This window comes from Tenrec ecaudatus, chromosome 7 (assembly GCF_050624435.1).
Source record: "Tenrec ecaudatus isolate mTenEca1 chromosome 7, mTenEca1.hap1, whole genome shotgun sequence".
Lineage (NCBI taxonomy): Eukaryota > Metazoa > Chordata > Mammalia > Afrosoricida > Tenrecidae > Tenrec > Tenrec ecaudatus.
In genome coordinates this window covers 125477106-125493963 of record NC_134536.1, presented here as the reverse complement: position 1 = coordinate 125493963, position 16858 = coordinate 125477106, and the positions used below count along the sequence as shown (strand labels likewise).

Below are 16858 nucleotides of genomic sequence, written 5' to 3'. Positions count from 1 at the left end.
GATAAATAACTCTCTGGAGGCAGGACACACGTTCACTCCTGTGAGACATCACTGACAATGAGCCTGATGGGGCTATACTGATGCAGCCGGAGTCCTGGAGCTAGAAGAGCCACATGTAGACCCCTGCCAGTGCTTCTACTGCTACTGGATCCACAAGACTTTCCACGCACTGCCCTATGATCTTCCTGTATTCGGCGTCATTGCATGTGTTTCTTGTGTCTGAAGAGGAATTTATAGATTGATAATAGACATATGGGCTAATATCAGACTTATGGACTTGATTTGAACCGGGCTGGGCTATTTTCTCAACATTCAATTGTTCTTGTGTATAAAGCTCTTTCTTATACACATATCAGTGTCCATGAAATGTGCGTTACGCTTTCCACCTAAGCACATAAAGGGCTAAATGATGACTCATATGCCAGTTTCCTTCTTAGATATCAATTTAAACTTCATCAGAAAGCACTAAAACAGGCCCTTATAAACGACTGCTATTCATACTCACACATAATCACTAAGGATGGAGATGGCATATGCTCCGAGTTTCACGTTAAAATCTGCTTCTGAAGGAGAGCAGTTTTAATGAAGATGCGGTTCGTGCTGGTTGTTTTCAATAAAGCCCACACTTGGGTCAGAGGTGGCCTCTATTAAGAGTTGTGGGCACTTCTCAACAGTTAAGCTGCCCTTCCAAACAGTTAAGTTCGTGCTTGACGTTAGCTCTTCATCATACTGTCTACCTTGTCCTTCCCTAGCATGACAGACAGCTGGGAAATCTGCCTGCCACTCTTCTTGGGGACCATTGATCTCTTGCATGAAATAATTCTCTCCTCATGGTGATTAATGTTTGCTGCTTTCCTCGGAGGGAAGAAAAGGCTCTAGATTTCACCTTTCCAGACACTTGTCTTAATGCAAGTATGTCAGAACACTCTGGGGTATTTTCTGTATTTTCTGTATTTTCCAACTCCCAACTTGGTATTACCTAATTTATTTGCAGAATAACCTCCATTCCAGTCCACCTCGTTTTCATCAGAGAACAGGCAAGGCTTTGCTTTGCTAGAGGGTCAAAACCTGTTAGACACATATTCCCACACCTCCGTCGGGTTTTCCTAAAGGAATGGCGGTCCACAGATGTGCAACAATATTATTCAATTATCGCAGCCACTGCACAAAGAATGAGTTTTTCTGCTACCCTTGTGGTTCCTGGAAATACCACCAATACCTCCAGAGAGTTTCGACTTTGGAGAATCGAAACACCAGTGCACACCCATGAACCCATCCATTCTCCGGAGCAAACACAATGCTTTCTGAAGACTCCGGAAGAGCGTCACTGAGAGTTCTGTAGAGCCTTGGGTCTAGGACCTGGCCAGAGCCTTGCCTCTGCACTACATTTGCAGACGTGTAAGCAGTGGGCTAAGGCTCCACCGACTCCCATGACACCCACAGATTCTCTTTGAAACCACCCCCCAATACCTGTGCATTCACTTGTGTCTGCTGTAGGCCCTCAAAATACAGTGCAAAGTGTACCATCCCCGAGGCAACCTCCATCATTCGCCCCCCCATCTCCCCACCAAGCAATGCGAGCATTTGAAATCTCCAATAGAATCCATTGTAGTAGGTGGTTACAATGTGCCATCTGTTTTCTCTCCCAGGACAACCCCCTCCTGACACATACACAACACCATGACCTAGCTCGCAGGTAGAAACCCTGCAGGGCTGTGTTCAAGGGAAAACACTATACAGGAAGCCGTGGAGCCCTCTTCTCAGCACCATCCTCGTGTGTCCTCCGGGAAGGCGGAAGGAGTTGGCCAAGATCACACAGATTAGGGGATACCGGCAATTTTTAAAAAGCAGAAGCGAGTGGGCAGGGCTTTGGAGTGACCTTCAAATAGCCTAGGCCATTCAGGAGGTTAAGTATGAGGTCTGGGGCACTTTTAAGTTTTCAAGCACAGAAAAAGTTACTATGTTGCTAATAAATTTTTTTTTACTCATTCTATTGGGGGCTCATACAACTCTCATCACAATTCATACATTCATCCATTATTATGTCAAGCACATTTTGTACATTTGTTGCCATAGTCATTTTCAAAACATTTTCTTTCTACTTGAGCCCTTGGTATCAGCTTCTCATCTTTCCCCTCTTACCACCTTCCCTGTCTCATGACCCTTGATCATTTATAAATTATTATTTTTTCATGTCTTACACTGACTGATATTTCCCTTTACTTTTCTGCTGTCTACCCCCCTAGGAGAGGGCTATATGTAGATCATTGTGATTAGTTTCCCCTTTCACCCCCACCTTCCCCTTACGCCTCAGGTATTGATACTCTCAATACTGGCCCTGAAGGGTTATCTGTCATGGATTCCCTGGGTTTCCAACTCTTATCTGTGCCCGTGTACATGCTGTGGTCGACCTGGATTTGTAAGATAGAATTGGGGTCACAATAGTGGGGATGATGGTGAAGCATTAAAGAACTAGAGGAAAGTTGTATGTTTCAACAGTGCTATACTACACCCTAACTGGTTCGTCTCCTTGCCGAGACCCTTCTGTAAGGGGATGTTTAGTTGCCTACAGATGGGCTTTGGGTCTCCACTCTGCACACCCCTCATTCGAATGATATGACTTTTTGTTCTGGGTCTTTGATCCTGATACTTGATCCCATCAACACCTCTTGATCACACAGGCTGTCGTGTTTCTTCCATGTGGGCTTTTTTGCTTCTCAGCCAGATGGCCACTTGTTTATCTTCAAGCCTTTAAGACCTCAGGCATTGTATCTTTTGCTAGCCGAGCACCATCAGCTTTCTTCACCACATTTTCTATGCACCCGCTTTGTCTTCAACAATCATGTCAGGAAGGTGAGCATCATGGAATGTCAGGTTAGCTAATAAATGTCTTATATTGCTATCTACCCCCAGAGTTCCAATGGTTTTAAAATTAAAAAGGATCAGGAGTGGGGGGTAGCGTCATATAATAAGTATGAGGTCAGCATGTAGGATAGGGCAGAACTGTCTCTATGAGACGGTGACTCTGTACTAGTGGTTGTGAACTGCTGGCCTTGTGGACAACAGCCTAATGCATAATCCACTCTGCTACTGGGGCTCCATCAGTTGTCTCCTAAAGCACCCTAAAACCAAGTCTGAATCCCTGGGATAGGAGTTGGGAATCCTGCTGAGCCGAAAGGATGCCTCCACCCCTCCTTCTAGACAGAAAAGCTTACCCTTTACAGAGAAAGGGCAGGGCGATGCTCCCGGAGCAGGCGAGGCACACTGGCACTCTGAGGAGGCCAGAAAGTCTTAGCAGTGGGGAAGAAAGAGGGTATAGTGCATCTCAGAACCAGACAGAGGAACCGGAGATATGTGGTTGTTAATGACTCAGGATGATTCACTTACAAAACCAGAAGAGACCTTGTTTATTCCTGGGTTAGCTTCATGGCCGTTGATGTTTGAGTCCATCACTGATGTTAGGTATCATCTCATAGCGACCCTAGGTACAACATCATCGTGGCTGGTGTATGTGACCTTCGAACCTAGAGGGCCACCTTCCAGCACGGTATCGGACAATAGGCTGTAGTGATCCCTGCAGTTTCGCTGACTACTGCCCCAAGCCTTTCCTCCTTGTGGAAGCTCCAGAAAAATCTATCTCTAATGGGTGGCCTTGCTAGGATTTAAAACACCGGAGCCACAGCTCCCAGTAGGACAGCAACATAAAAGTCTCCACAAGGTGGCAAACTGGCCCCTTGCTAGTCGGGAGATGTGGGTACATGATCAAAAAGGGCTGGGCACGTCTCACAATTCCTAAGGGACATAAAACTGTATATATCCGAGCTTGGTTGGAAGATAGGGGTCCAACTATTCCAAGTGACCTTACATGTTCCAGAATACAGGCCACTGGCTATCTATAAGAATCACTTGAGATAACTTAAAAACAAACAAACAAACCTATATGTGGGGCTCCATTCAGGCCAGCTAAGCTAAAGTTGTGGGCATTGTCGATATTTTTCAAAAGATCTCCAGGTCATACTAACAGGTAGTCAGGTTTCAGCACCACACGGCTAAAATGAAATATGAATTTCCTTATCAATCTTTTGATCACTTTCATTTCCTAAAAGGTCCTGTTCCTCGCTGAGGGGAGAAGCTGTTCTCTGAAAGGTGGTGGAGACCCTTGAAGCAAATCAACCCCACACACTCATTCTCTGGCGCACATTCTATAGCTCAATGCATCACCGCTTCAACCAAGGGCTTCTCATAGTGTTTCATCCCGTTGAAAGCCCTGCTATGTCATCACAGAGCGATGGCCGAGTTGTCAACACCAGCAGTGGAACGTCCTGAGAAAGACACATATGGCAGAACTCCATTTGCCTCTTTTACAACTCTTTTTTAGAACTATTGATCGAGCAAGCTTTGGTAAAATTTAGGTATTTGGAGGCCCTCTGGCTCCGTATATCAAATTAACTAACACTCCCTATTGAGGAGGAGGCTTCCTGGATTCTGTAAAACACAGGATTTGCAGATACTACCCTCCACCCTAGACCCTCTATCCTGAGCCTATTGTCACCACGTAACCTAAACTACTACACTTGTGGAAGGCACCCAGTTTTTATATCGCTCGGATGTGGCTCCTTCTCCAGGCGTCTACGTGTTGGAAACCAAACGGTGTCTGCATGTGGACACCCAAGGCCTGTGGCAACTTGCACTTGGCTATGATGCTGAACTGGGTCCAGCAGAGCTCCCAAACAAAGATGGATGATGGGAAAAAAGGTTTGGTCATCAATCAATAGACCTCTGAGCAAAATAGTTTGACCTGCAACTTGATCATGGGAAGGCTCCGACCTGGGAAGCATTTCATTCCATGGTGCATGGAGGTCACCCTGGATTGAAGGCCAGGCCTACTCGAAGGTAGCTCTCAGCACATGTAGAAAAGGAGGGGTGGTGGAAAACAAGGCCAACAACAGCCAAGAGGACGTCAACAGGGGAGGCAGATCCTTGCCAGGCACAAGCCTTTAACTAGACAGTGAATATCAAAGAATTCAAAGAGGGGAACTCCTGGCTCCTGTGTGTTGTTTGCTCAATCAATTAAGGAGAAGGGGACCCTTAGGGAAAGTCTGTTTGGTACCCAAGATTTGATCTTTGAACCTCTCTGTGTGACAATCAGCAACATCACTTTTGAATAAAAGTATGTGAGTTTTCTCAGCCCATCTCTTAGAATTACCCTCATTAGTTTTTCCATTCTCACCGTCTCTCACTCGAAGGGACTGTCTTCTTTGTGCCTCATGAGCCCGATCAGTCTGCGATGAAAAGCCATGTTTTCTAAGTTGCACATGTGTGTGCAGGTTGGGTGATGAGCAGAAGAGAAAAACACTGCCTGTGGCTGGGACTAAGGAGCCCTGGTGGTGCTGTGGGTTAGGCACTGGACTGCTAACTGCAAGGTCATTGGTTCAAACCCACCAGTCACTCCAATGGAGAGATAGGTGGCTGACTGCTCCTGTCAGGATTTGCAGGACTAATGGCAGTGAGCTGGGTGGCTGAGAGCATTAATATAAACATAGCAGGAATTAGGATATTCTAAGAAACTGACAAAATAACCTACCCCCATCGTAGCACATTTAAAAAGATGGCAATGACAGTGAGACTGAAAGTTAGTATGTATTGAACACCAAATATGTATTGCTGAGGTTACTCTAGGTAGTACCTGCAAGATCAGCAGTTCGAAACCACCAACCGCTCCTTGGGAGAAGGAGTTAGTCTCAGAAACTGTAGGTTCCCGAGGCTGTAAATTTTCATGGAAACAGACTGCTACTTCTTCTTCAGAGTCCCTGCTGGGCTCAGACTGCAATCTTTTGGTTCGTGGCTGTGCCCTTAACCCCGTATCTTCCTGCCCCTTCCATTGTACACACCTGAAATTGGCTTAAAACGGGGTAGGTTCAATGGTCACTGGGCCTTCTGGAATGCTGACAGCCGGTGGGGCCAGCAGAGCTGGGAGCTTCTGCGTGCTTTTCTCAAGTTCTGGATGCCGCCAGTGGCAGCCTCTAGTCATTAGTCTCATTTTTGAAACCTTTGGCAGGTGGTGGACTCTTTTATAGCAGCGCCAGCCTAAGAATGAATGATCACAGAGCGGCACAGAATATACAAGGAAAGCACACCAGGCTCTTGAGTCTATTTCCAAAGAGCATTTCAAACCTCAATCTTGAACCACTAATGTCTGAACTAGGAACACAGAAATGCCTGCCCGCCGAGGCACCAAGGGTCCCCTGAACACCCAATAATAGAGAATTTCTGATTTCCCTTTAAATGAAGACTAGGACACGGATGGAAAAATTATTACATGATGCGAATCCCTTTTTATTCTTCCAATCACACTAGGAGAAACTGTCGTGTGTGTGTGTGTGTGTGTGTGTGTGTGTGTGTGTGTGTAGTGTTTAAAATAAGAAGCATCTGCCAGTTCCTATATTCAACGGGAGAGAAGAAATCAAATTCCCATCCTCCTTAAACAGAATCTCTTCTCATCCCATACAGCCACATGGGGAAAGCGAAGAGAATGACTCTCATCAAAGGACAATTACCCACAAAGGACAATTAAACAGTTCCTGCAGACGCATCTGCGCTCAAGGGCCGCATGGCATACCAAGTCCTAAGACGCAACATTTATTTATTCCTGAACTTTCCGTACAGCCAACTGCTCCAGACAAATGACTTGCTGCCTGTGGTTGACAAAGCACGCTACGGCCGCAGCTCTCCAACTTCCATTGCCAGCGAGCTGGGAAGAGCCACACCGCTCTCCACGGAAGCACAGCTTTTGTTCCGCTTGATGCCTGTACATCGCAGCCTAGTTAGGTGACCCGCACGGGCAGCGGGTCCCGGTGCGCTGTGGATTGAGTGCGCCTGTCCAACCCCTCTCACCAGTCAGCCCGGCTAATTCTCCTGACACGGCTACACCATGAACATACACAGAAACACCGCACATGTCTACTGTGAAAGGAGCGCCCGGGGAAGCACCTGGTACAGGAGACCAAAAAAATGAAAAACACCGGATATCGGCCGATGTCCTTGCCCTGAAAGAGAATGACTGCTTCAGCCCCTCTCTCTAACTTGCTGTCTTGCACGCAGCCTGGTCCTCAGTGCATGCATGTCACCCGGCGCTGAAAACTAGGAAACTAAGTCTGCTCTGGTTCAGCGGCCAAGGCTTTGCCCAGCGGCTCCGGGTCCAGCCACCGCGACCCACAGGACGGCAGGTGCATTACCTTAAGCTCCTGGTTGGTAAAAACCTCGACATCCACCAGACAGGCAACCAGGGTGGCAGGATCACAGTCCATGCTAGGGGATGGCATCCCCCCTCCTGAGCGGTCGGCCGAGAGAGGCAGCCTGCGAGGTGGGAGTTCTGGGAGGGAGCGCCCAGGGGGAGCACCCAGGCAGGCCCAGCCGCTGTGTCTCAGCCACTCGGCGGGAGGCGCGGGCACCTGGAGCTGCTGCCACTGTGCGCAGCCCGCAGCTCGCTGGGCGGCGGAGCAACCACGGCCAGCGGCTTGCTCCTGGCAATGACATCACCACCAAGACTGACACGAGCTGGAGCTCTTTCTCCCCCCGCCCCCTTCCCCAAGCCTTTTATCTCCAGGCAGTGCAGCGGAGCAAATTGAACATGATTATGTGCTAAATCTGAACTCAGACTAAATCAATTCAGGCAACGTTCGCTAGGAACTGAGTCATAGGCTGTTGTTTCGAGGGCTTATGTTTGCATAAAGCAGGGGGCCTGAAAACCTGACACCGGAGGCTCTGGGGATCCTTCTGCCATGGAGCCTCCCGAGGTTTGACCTTTTTCCGCCTCCCGGATGAACAGGAAGTTGAGGCATTTTGCAAATCGGATGGCTTCTGTTTCCCTCTGCCCCGCAGGTCCCGCGCATCCTAAGGCATCCCGGGCACATGCTGAATAGCAATCCATTCTTGGTCATCAGTTATTTAGGCAGCCTGGCTAAGAGGGGATACTTTGAGGTTTGTGAAATTCTAGCTGAAGCACGTAAGTACAGATGCTGACTTGAAAAGCGCCCTTCCCAACTCAGGGCTGCAGGCTGCGTCCAAGGTCGTCCAAACGCCGCGAGTGCTTGGCGAGGACTTTGGGCGAACATCACCCTCAGGCACAGATGGCAGCATCTAATGGGCAAGCGCACAGATGTGGGTCATTGTCAGAGCCTCCAGGCTCAATTTCGCAGGAGACTTTGACCATGTCCCTTTGCTTGCTCAGCTTCCTCTCCTGGCCGTGAATCCCTGAAGCGCAGGGCTGCGGAAAAACACACCTTTCTATCTTCAGCATGCCTACTGGCCCAAATAGACAGCACTTGCTGAATGAAAGCAGACAACAGTTGCTGAAAGAACGAATGCACCCAAAAGGAACAGCTTGTTTGGTTTTTTTGCTGCTGCTGCTGCTGCTGTTTCACAGTAGGGAGTGCCCAAGGAGGTGGGGGTCAGACCCAGCATATTGGTTTTGATTTTGTCATTAGTTATGGAAGTCTCACTAGAACTCACTAATATTCTAGCAGGATCTCCTCCCAGGGGGAGTGCGGTGGCTTTTTTCCCCTGGCCATTGAAACATGATTCATAGCAGGCTATCTAACATGACCGGACACAGTGCTCCAGCTCTCTGCACACGGGTGGGAAAGGTAACGTGCCCGAAGCCTGCGGAGGAGAATATCTGTTTGTTCCTCACTGACTACATTTTAATCTGGCGCTTGCCTTCAATGAAGCATTTGTTACATGAAATGTTATGCTTTAGACTGATGACATTGTGTGTGTGTGTGTGTGTGTGTGTGTGTGTCACACATGCATGCATGAGGTTCTTTATGTAGTTCAGGATATGGTTTAAGATGCAGAGACTATGCAGAGCCATGACACAACTAACACTGAATGGCAGGCAGAGCTCACTACCAGATACTCTTTAGATAAAATGATGAAGGAGCAACAATCACTCTCTCCAGGGGCTGGAAAATCCAGGGCAGGAGATAAGGCATGAACACACACACACACACACGTGGTGCTGGTGTCCGAGAGGTATAACAGCATTTCGTGAAAACACTGTAGAAAGAGCGATGGATGCTGAAGGGAGCTAGGCCAGATGAGTGGTAAGGAGGAGGGAAAGATCTCTGCTCTGACCTTGAAGCAAGGACAAGGCTTTAATAGGGGAAGAGTCAAGGGAAGCCATCAGGGAATGCCTGAAAGAACAGGGCAAGTGGAAGCACATTGAGGGGATATCCATTTGACCGGGTGTGGGGATGGAAGAGGCAGTGAGAGGCGATGATAGGCTTTCGAGCCCCTTCGTTTCAGGCATAGACTTTGAGAGGGTAAATAGGGCCTAGACCCCTTGCTGTTGAGTTCATGCCAACCCATAGTAACTGCATAGGATGGAGTGGAACTGCTCTATTGGGTTTCTACGGGCATCAACCTTCTTTACACAAGAAGGATGGCAATGATCTGTGGCGATGATCTGTCTGTCTCTCCTGCAGTTCAGCCAAACCCAAACCAAACTCTCCTGTCATTGAGCCGATTAGGATTCAAGGCCATCCTATAGGATGTAGGAAAACTGCCTCTGTTGTTGGGGGCCACTGAGCAAAACAGAAAGAAGCACCACCCTCACAATTGTCCCTATGCGTATGCCCACTGTCGCAGCCACTGTGTCCGTCCATCTCGTTGAGGGCCTGCCTCTCTTTCGCTGCAGCAGATGGGCTCAACAACTGACCTGGAGAGCAGTGGCGCTCCTAACCACTTCACCAATACAGTTCCTGAAATGAGGTGTCAGCATATTAAAAAAACCACCAAACAAACAGCTGCCAACAAGCTGATCTTGACTGAGGGAGACCCCATGTGTGCACAGTGAAAGGGCTTCACAGGGTTTTCAACAGCCGAGTGTTCTAAAGTACAATTGCTAGGCCTCTCTTCAGATGAGCCTCTGATGAGCGAGCTTTCAACATCTCTGTTGGTATCCAAGTATCATAAATATTTGCACCACCTTGAGGGGAACCCTGGTGGTGTAGGGCCTATGCTTTGGGCTGCTAATTTCACAGTCATGAGTTTGAATATCACCAGCTGCTCAGAGGGGGAAAGATGAGGCTTTCTACTCCTGTAAAGATTTCCAGTCCCAGGAGCAGTTCTGCCCCTGTCCTATAAGGGAGTGAGGGGCTGCAATACATACATTAATAGACCTACCAAATGTAGCCTCCCTGCAAAGGAAAACAACTGTGAAGACCCCAGGCATCTAATCAAGTGGCAACACAGTCTCTCTCTCTCTCTTTTTATATGCGAGGACTTATCCTGACATTTGCTTTTAAGGATTTCACAACAGCAGTCTGCTGGCAACAATAACAACAACAACATGGATCTCTGGATAGAAGAGCCCCCCAATCTGTAGCATTTGCTGATTTCAAGCACCTGGTGGCCTGGTCACTTCAGGCTGCATGTAGCACAACCCTGTTCAGTCATGAGGAACATGTTATATGTACGCCACCTCACAGGACACCCACCCAGACGAGGGACAGGGCCCATCGAAGAGCAACAGAGCCTTCTCCTCTGGGCCGTTGGCCTAAGAGTAGGGCAAATGAGTAGACTCTGTTTTGGAAAGAGCTGTAAGAGATACACACGTGTGTGTCTTCAAGGAAGAATCCCGCTGTGATGAGTCTCCGTGGGAGGTTATTGGTTTATCGAGGAAAGTGGGCCTGTTTAGAATCCTAAAACCAGAAGTGTGCTCAGGTGGATCCTCAGTTTCCCCTTCGGGGTTTAGTTCTACCTTGGTGACTCCTTCCTGTGACTCAAGCACCCACTAACTTTCGCCTCTCTTCTTTTACAGTGTCTTCTCAAGGACACAATTTATATCAGCATCAAGTGGCAGGAAACTTGCAGCGGTCCCGTCCCCGAGGAACCTATTTTACCCGAGGACAAAACTTTATGTGGAATAAAGACTGTGCTTAGGGTGAAATCAAGGAGCTCTGGTGGCATAACAGTTATGTGTTGGGCTGCTAACTACAAGATCAGCAGTTCGAATCCATTAGCCACTCCGTAGAGAAAGACAGAGCTTCCTACGCTCAGAAAGAGTTACAGTGCTCCTACCAGTTCTACCCTGTCCTACAGGGTCGCTATGAGCCTAAAACTACTCAATCGCAGTGAGTTTGGTTTGGGAGAGAGTGAAATGATAGGAAACAGGAGGGTAGGCCATTTTCAAGGGATCCTGAAATAAAATTGATGGGTTTTTATAAGGTTGGGTCAAGGAGCTACTGTACAGCAGAGTTGCTCTCCCATCGACCAGAGTCTCCAGAGCAGGGCGGAGAACCATTTTTTCTGCCAAAGGCCATTTGAATATTTATAACATCATTTGCAGGTCATACAAAATCATCAACTTACAAATCAGCTTGTTATCGTTGGTCAGAGAAGCCCTCGTGGCATGGTGGGTACAAATGGGTCTGCTAACAGGAGCAGCAGTTCGAAACCAGCAGCTGCTCCGTGGGAGAAAGGCAAAGCTTTCTACTCCCAGAAAGAGTTAGTTTCACAAACTCACAAGGGCAGTTCTACTCTTTCACTCTTGGGTCTCTGTATGAGTTTCATTTTGTTTGGCTTATATTTGGTCAAACGTTTCATGAACTCATCCAGAATGCGATGGTCGGAACTGCTTCTCTTTGATGAGGCTCGAGACGGTAGCTGGTACTGATGATATCGTGGTGCTGGAGGAGCCACGTGGAGACCCATACCAGTGCTGAGATGCTTCTACAGCCACTGGATCCACAAGATTTTCAACTCACTGGCCTGTGATCTTCCTGCATTCAGTGTCATCACATGTGTTGTGTGAGTCTGAAGAAGCATTTATAGATGGGTAGCGGACATATGGGGTAATATCAGACTTATGGACTTGATCTGGACTGCGCTGGGATAGTTTCTTAGTGTACAATTGCTCTTTGATATAAAGATCTCTTTTACACATATGAGCGTCTCTGGCTTTGTTTCTCTAGTCAACTGGCCTAATACACCATTGCTGTCCCGGGAGCTAAAAGAATGCTCGACACTTAAGAGGTCCTTCAGTGTGTGCGTGTGAATGGATAATTAAATGAATGGGTCTTAACTGGGAAGCTGTTGTCATTGCTATCACCTGCTGCTGTCTGGTTGATTTCAACTCATGCAGACCCTATAGGACAGCGTAGAACTGCCCCCAAAGGGGTTTCCAGAGCTATACCCTTCCTGGGAGTAGACTGGTACATCTTTCTTCCACAGAGCTTCTGCGGGGTTCAAACCAGGAGCCTTTTGGCTAGCAGGTGAACAAGTAACCACTAGTCTGTTGCCATCAAGTCATGGCAGCCCATGTGTGAAGAGAAGAATTTTCCAGAGGGTTTTCAAGGTCGTGGGACCTCCGGAAGCAGAATGGCAGGTCTTTCTTCTGAGGCCCATCCTTTAGAAATCCTGGAACTTTGAGAAACCACATTTTTTGGCTGAGACCTGTCTTTTGATTGGTTCAATGAGGTTGGGGTCCAAAGAATAGAGAAAATGAGGAACTGACACAAAGAATTGGCTCATTTAAATGAACTACGTGCTATCCCAATGGTCCAAGGTTCCCCAAATTCTCTGCAGGAGAAAGTAGAGGCTTTCTGCCCCCCTAAAGATGTACAGCCCAGAACCTCTCGAAAGTGGTAGTATTACTCCAAACAGATTGTCTGTTCTGTCGCTCAGCTTCATGTATAAAACCACGTCTCCTTGCCTTGCAGTTCTCAAGGGCCCAAGGTATCATGCGACCCCCAGGATCACTTTCTAGGTGAGCCAGCCAAGTTCATCAGAGAAGGTAAGGCAAAAAGACTTGCGGTCAATGTTCTATGTTGGAAGAAACAGTGTGTGTTTGGTTGGTGTTTTCTTTGTGCTGTGACTCTGGGACCCTGGTATAGAAGACAACAGAGGGGAAGATGTAGAATTTCAGCAGAGGAATCATAAATAAGCTCATAGTGCAAGTTTATGGTAAGCAAGGCTTGGCAATCTCCATTCAAATGGTCGATGTTATTTCTGATGGAATATAAATAGAGCTTTTATTATGCTGCTGGTAAAGACCCAACTTGAAATAATCTTTCTGGAAATCAAGAATCTTAAAAAAAAAAATCACAAAGCAACTTCCAGTTAAAGGTAGAAAGTTGCAGGCAACCATCATGCCCACATGAGTCCAACACCTAACCCAGAGCACACCGGGGTACAGTGCATAAATTCAATATGCTCACCAAACCCTAGGATAGCCACACCTAGACACATCTTTCTCACCCTCCTGAGGATCACAGCCAACGAGAACGCATTAAAATCTGAAAGAGGAAAAGACCTATGACCTAAAAGGGAACAAAGAGAATGACAATTGCCTTCTTGCGAGAAACAGTAGAGGCTAGAAGAGAATGGAAAGACATTTTCAAATTGAAACAAAAAGAAAAAAAGAGGGAACTGATCAACTAGGTTTCTATTTTCAGCACAAAGTATCTCAAATATGAAGACAAACTCATATATCAGTATTACCTCATCCCAGAGTAAGCCTCAGATACCTGGATGTGAAATGGTTCGACCACTTTGGAAAACACTTGGCCGTTTCTTACCACGTTAAACATCAGTACAATAAATGATCCAGAGTTTCCCACTGAAGCGGTATAAAAATGTGTTGATAGAAAGCCTTACGTGTAAATGCTCACAATACTATTATTCATAATAGCCCCCAATCTGAAACAATACTAATGAATGACTTCAAAATGTTGTACAATGAAGCACTATTTAGCAAGAGTAGGGGGAAAAAACTATCAATGCAGCCTCTACCAGGGCTCGGCAAACTTTTAAGACAAAATTGCCAATCCTGTTCCTCACAGCAATTTAAAACTCACTCCGGAGAGAGAAGGATATATTTACAGACAAATGAAATCCCCATTGTCTATCTAAATAATAGCCTCAAACACTTTCCATTTATTCCAGAGCCACGTGTACGCACTGAAAGAGGTACAGATGGCTCTCCAGTGCAGGTTGCTGACCCCGCAGGCTGTGCCATGGATGACCCAGAGAGCATGATGCTAACTGCAAGGTGCCCATTGCAAGTTCCCCCGACTGCAGGAGTCCACTGGTACAGAATCGATTAGCTGTGCCTGTGGGGGGGGGGGGGGCGGAATGAAAATTAACTGCAAATGGACACGAATCTGTTGGGGGAAATGGAACCATTTAAAAGTTGGACTGTGCTAACGGCTGCATAACTCTAACTGTGCCAATACTCGGTTGTTTACTTAAAACCGAGTAAACTTTCTTATATCCAGTTTTAAAATATGCAGGCAAAAAATGACACATTTCAACAGGAAAGGGCTAACAGAATTCATCTAATGCATATCTACACTACTTAAAAGAGCGCACAAACACAAATTGCTTAGACTACATGGAAATGGAAAGCAATAGAAACGTCGAAAAACAGGGAGCACATATGAAAGGGTAAATTTATGGGTGAATTTATCAGGCGCCCATTAGACACCGATGGGGACGATCCAAAGCTGGCCGTGTTCAGACCAAGGTCCCCTAAGTGCAGGTGGAGGTCAACGTAGGCAAGTACATCAGGCACCAGCAACCTGCGTCTGCACTCAGCCATGAAGAACGGCCAACATCCTCAACCACGTGCCCGGCGACACCCGCGTGCCCTCTCTCCTTCCCTTTTGGATTCTGGCACGCCGTTGTCCACATGGCTTTTCACGCTCTCCTGAAGCGGCCATCTTCAGTCTTGAACTCCTCTCCTGCGCGGTCCCCCGCGCGGCCTGGCACGCCTGCCATGGACAACATGTCTTCTCTGCGACTGTATTACCTGAAACTTCTCTTCACAAAGTGCTTCTGCCGCGTGAATTCTTTCAATGTTCGGAAGCCAGAACTGAGGAAACCACCCCAGAAACCTAACACCAGCACTTAAAACGATACACTATTAACAATCTCAAAAATAGTGCTGAAAAGTAAGTGATAAATACCTTCCATGTGTGGAGGATGTGAGTATTTTCCTACTGAATGGTAGGAATACATGTTTTCCATGTTGGCTTGAAGAATCCAATTCCCTAACATCTCAAATGAAGGCAACTTGTCAAAATGTGAATCATCATATGCATTAAAAAGCTTAATGCAAAAACTAAACTCACGGCCATAAAAGTTAATTCTAACTCATGGCAACCCTATAGGATAGGGTGGAGATTGGTGGATTTCCAAAACTAACACTTTACAGGAGGAGAAAGACCAATCTTCCCCCCATGAATCGCCTGGTGGTTTCAAATTGCTGACCTTGAGGTGAGCAACAAATAGCTTCATACTTAATAGTCTATATCACAGACTGTGGGGTGAGGGGGGTGAAAAAGCAGTCACTGGTCAGAGGAAGGTGTAACTGAAAAGATCCACATTTAGGAGCTAGATTGATTAGGAGATACCTGTTCAATTGAAACTTTTCAAAGAACAAAAGGCAGCTTCCTTTCATGGAAAGAAGAGACAGATTGTGTGTGTGTGTGTGTGTGTGTGTGTGTGTGGTGGATCAGTAAGTAAACCACACCTGTGTGCATGTAAATGAGCACGGCCTTGGATTGCTCCAGGTCTGGAGAGGATGCTGTGACGGGAAGTCAGACGTGAGTGGAATGTGATATTGTGATTTCAAACAAAGGATCTGCGAGTCTCCATCATCAGGACTAGATTTCCGGTGACGGTGCCTCTAGTCAAACCACCGAAATATCATTTGTGTCACTTTCTGAGCTGAGGAAATTAATCTTTGTGTGACAGATCTAAAGTGATTGATTGAGCTGGCAATGTGATTTCTGTAGGCATTTAATAAAAGGAAGGATACGTAAACGCTTCAGAAGGACAGCACCGGCACATGAGGTCACATCGTGCATGAGTCCATTGGATAGGAAGGCTAAGGGAGAAAGGCTAAGGACAAGAATTCGAAATGATGACCAGCTCGTCCTCTGTGGGGCAGAAACATCTTTGGAGCCCATGAGCTCTTTATTCACCCAAACCCATTCTGAGGGTCTTTCTGGTCCCACCTCTCCTAAGCCCCAGCAGCCACATGTCCACGAAGCACCTCCTTTGCACATACTGTGGTAGGTACATAATCCTTTGTCAATTTGAGGGTTAAGAGGATGGAGTCTAGCCTGTCAATCAGATCATAGCCAGTGAGGCCTCTGTGTGGGCATGCCTTCTCCTGAGAATTCTGGGAAATCTGGTCCTTGCTCCTTGGAGGTGGGAGACTCTCTCATACCCTGGTAGACATAGCAGCTGACAAGACACATGGACCCACCCTGATGCAGACTCCTCCCAGCACTGAGATGTTTCCAATGCCACTGGATCCAAGGACTTTCAACCCACTGGCCTGTGATCTTCTACATTCAGCATCATTGCATGTGTTTCGTGGTATCGGACATATGGGCTAATATCGGACTTGATCTGGACTGGCGTAATATGGACTTGATCTGGGCTGTGATGTTTTCTCAATGTTCAATTGCTCTTGCATATAAATCTCTTTCTTATACACATATGTGTCCATGGATTTGTTTCTCTAGTCTACCCAGACTAACACACATGCAATCCTGCCGCTTTGACAGAGCGGGTGAAAGAGTTAGCATACTGTTATCAAACACTGGAAATCTAAAAGTGCTTGGGATTTGGTCCGTTGAAATTTCATTTATTAAAATCGATCCAAGATGGCACAACCACCTTCCCTACAGTACAAAGTTCCCCACAGTAAACACTTCTTTTAAAGTTTTTACTTCTTCAAGGAGGCTCTCATTCAGGAAAGGGCCATTTAGGTAAGAAACGCAGCACCAGTCTGACAGCCCTTGGAGTAATGAACTATCAACTGATCGTCTGATACTCCCTTGGG

At 46.9% G+C, this 16858-nt stretch overlaps 1 protein-coding gene across 2 annotated transcripts in view; it reads right to left on the bottom strand.

Moving 5' to 3' along the window:
- RCAN2 (regulator of calcineurin 2) overlaps window positions 1-16858 on the bottom strand; it is a 251420-nt gene that overhangs the window by 102916 nt on the left and 131646 nt on the right. Inside the window, exon 1 of one of the 2 annotated variants that reach the window (XM_075554085.1) lies at window positions 7236-7322. The exons of the other annotated variant lie outside the window; for it this stretch is intronic. Coding sequence (XP_075410200.1) covers window positions 7236-7322 — 87 coding nt within the window. Of the gene's footprint in view, window positions 1-7235; window positions 7323-16858 lie in introns of those variants that run through there. 2 annotated transcript variants of the gene reach the window in all.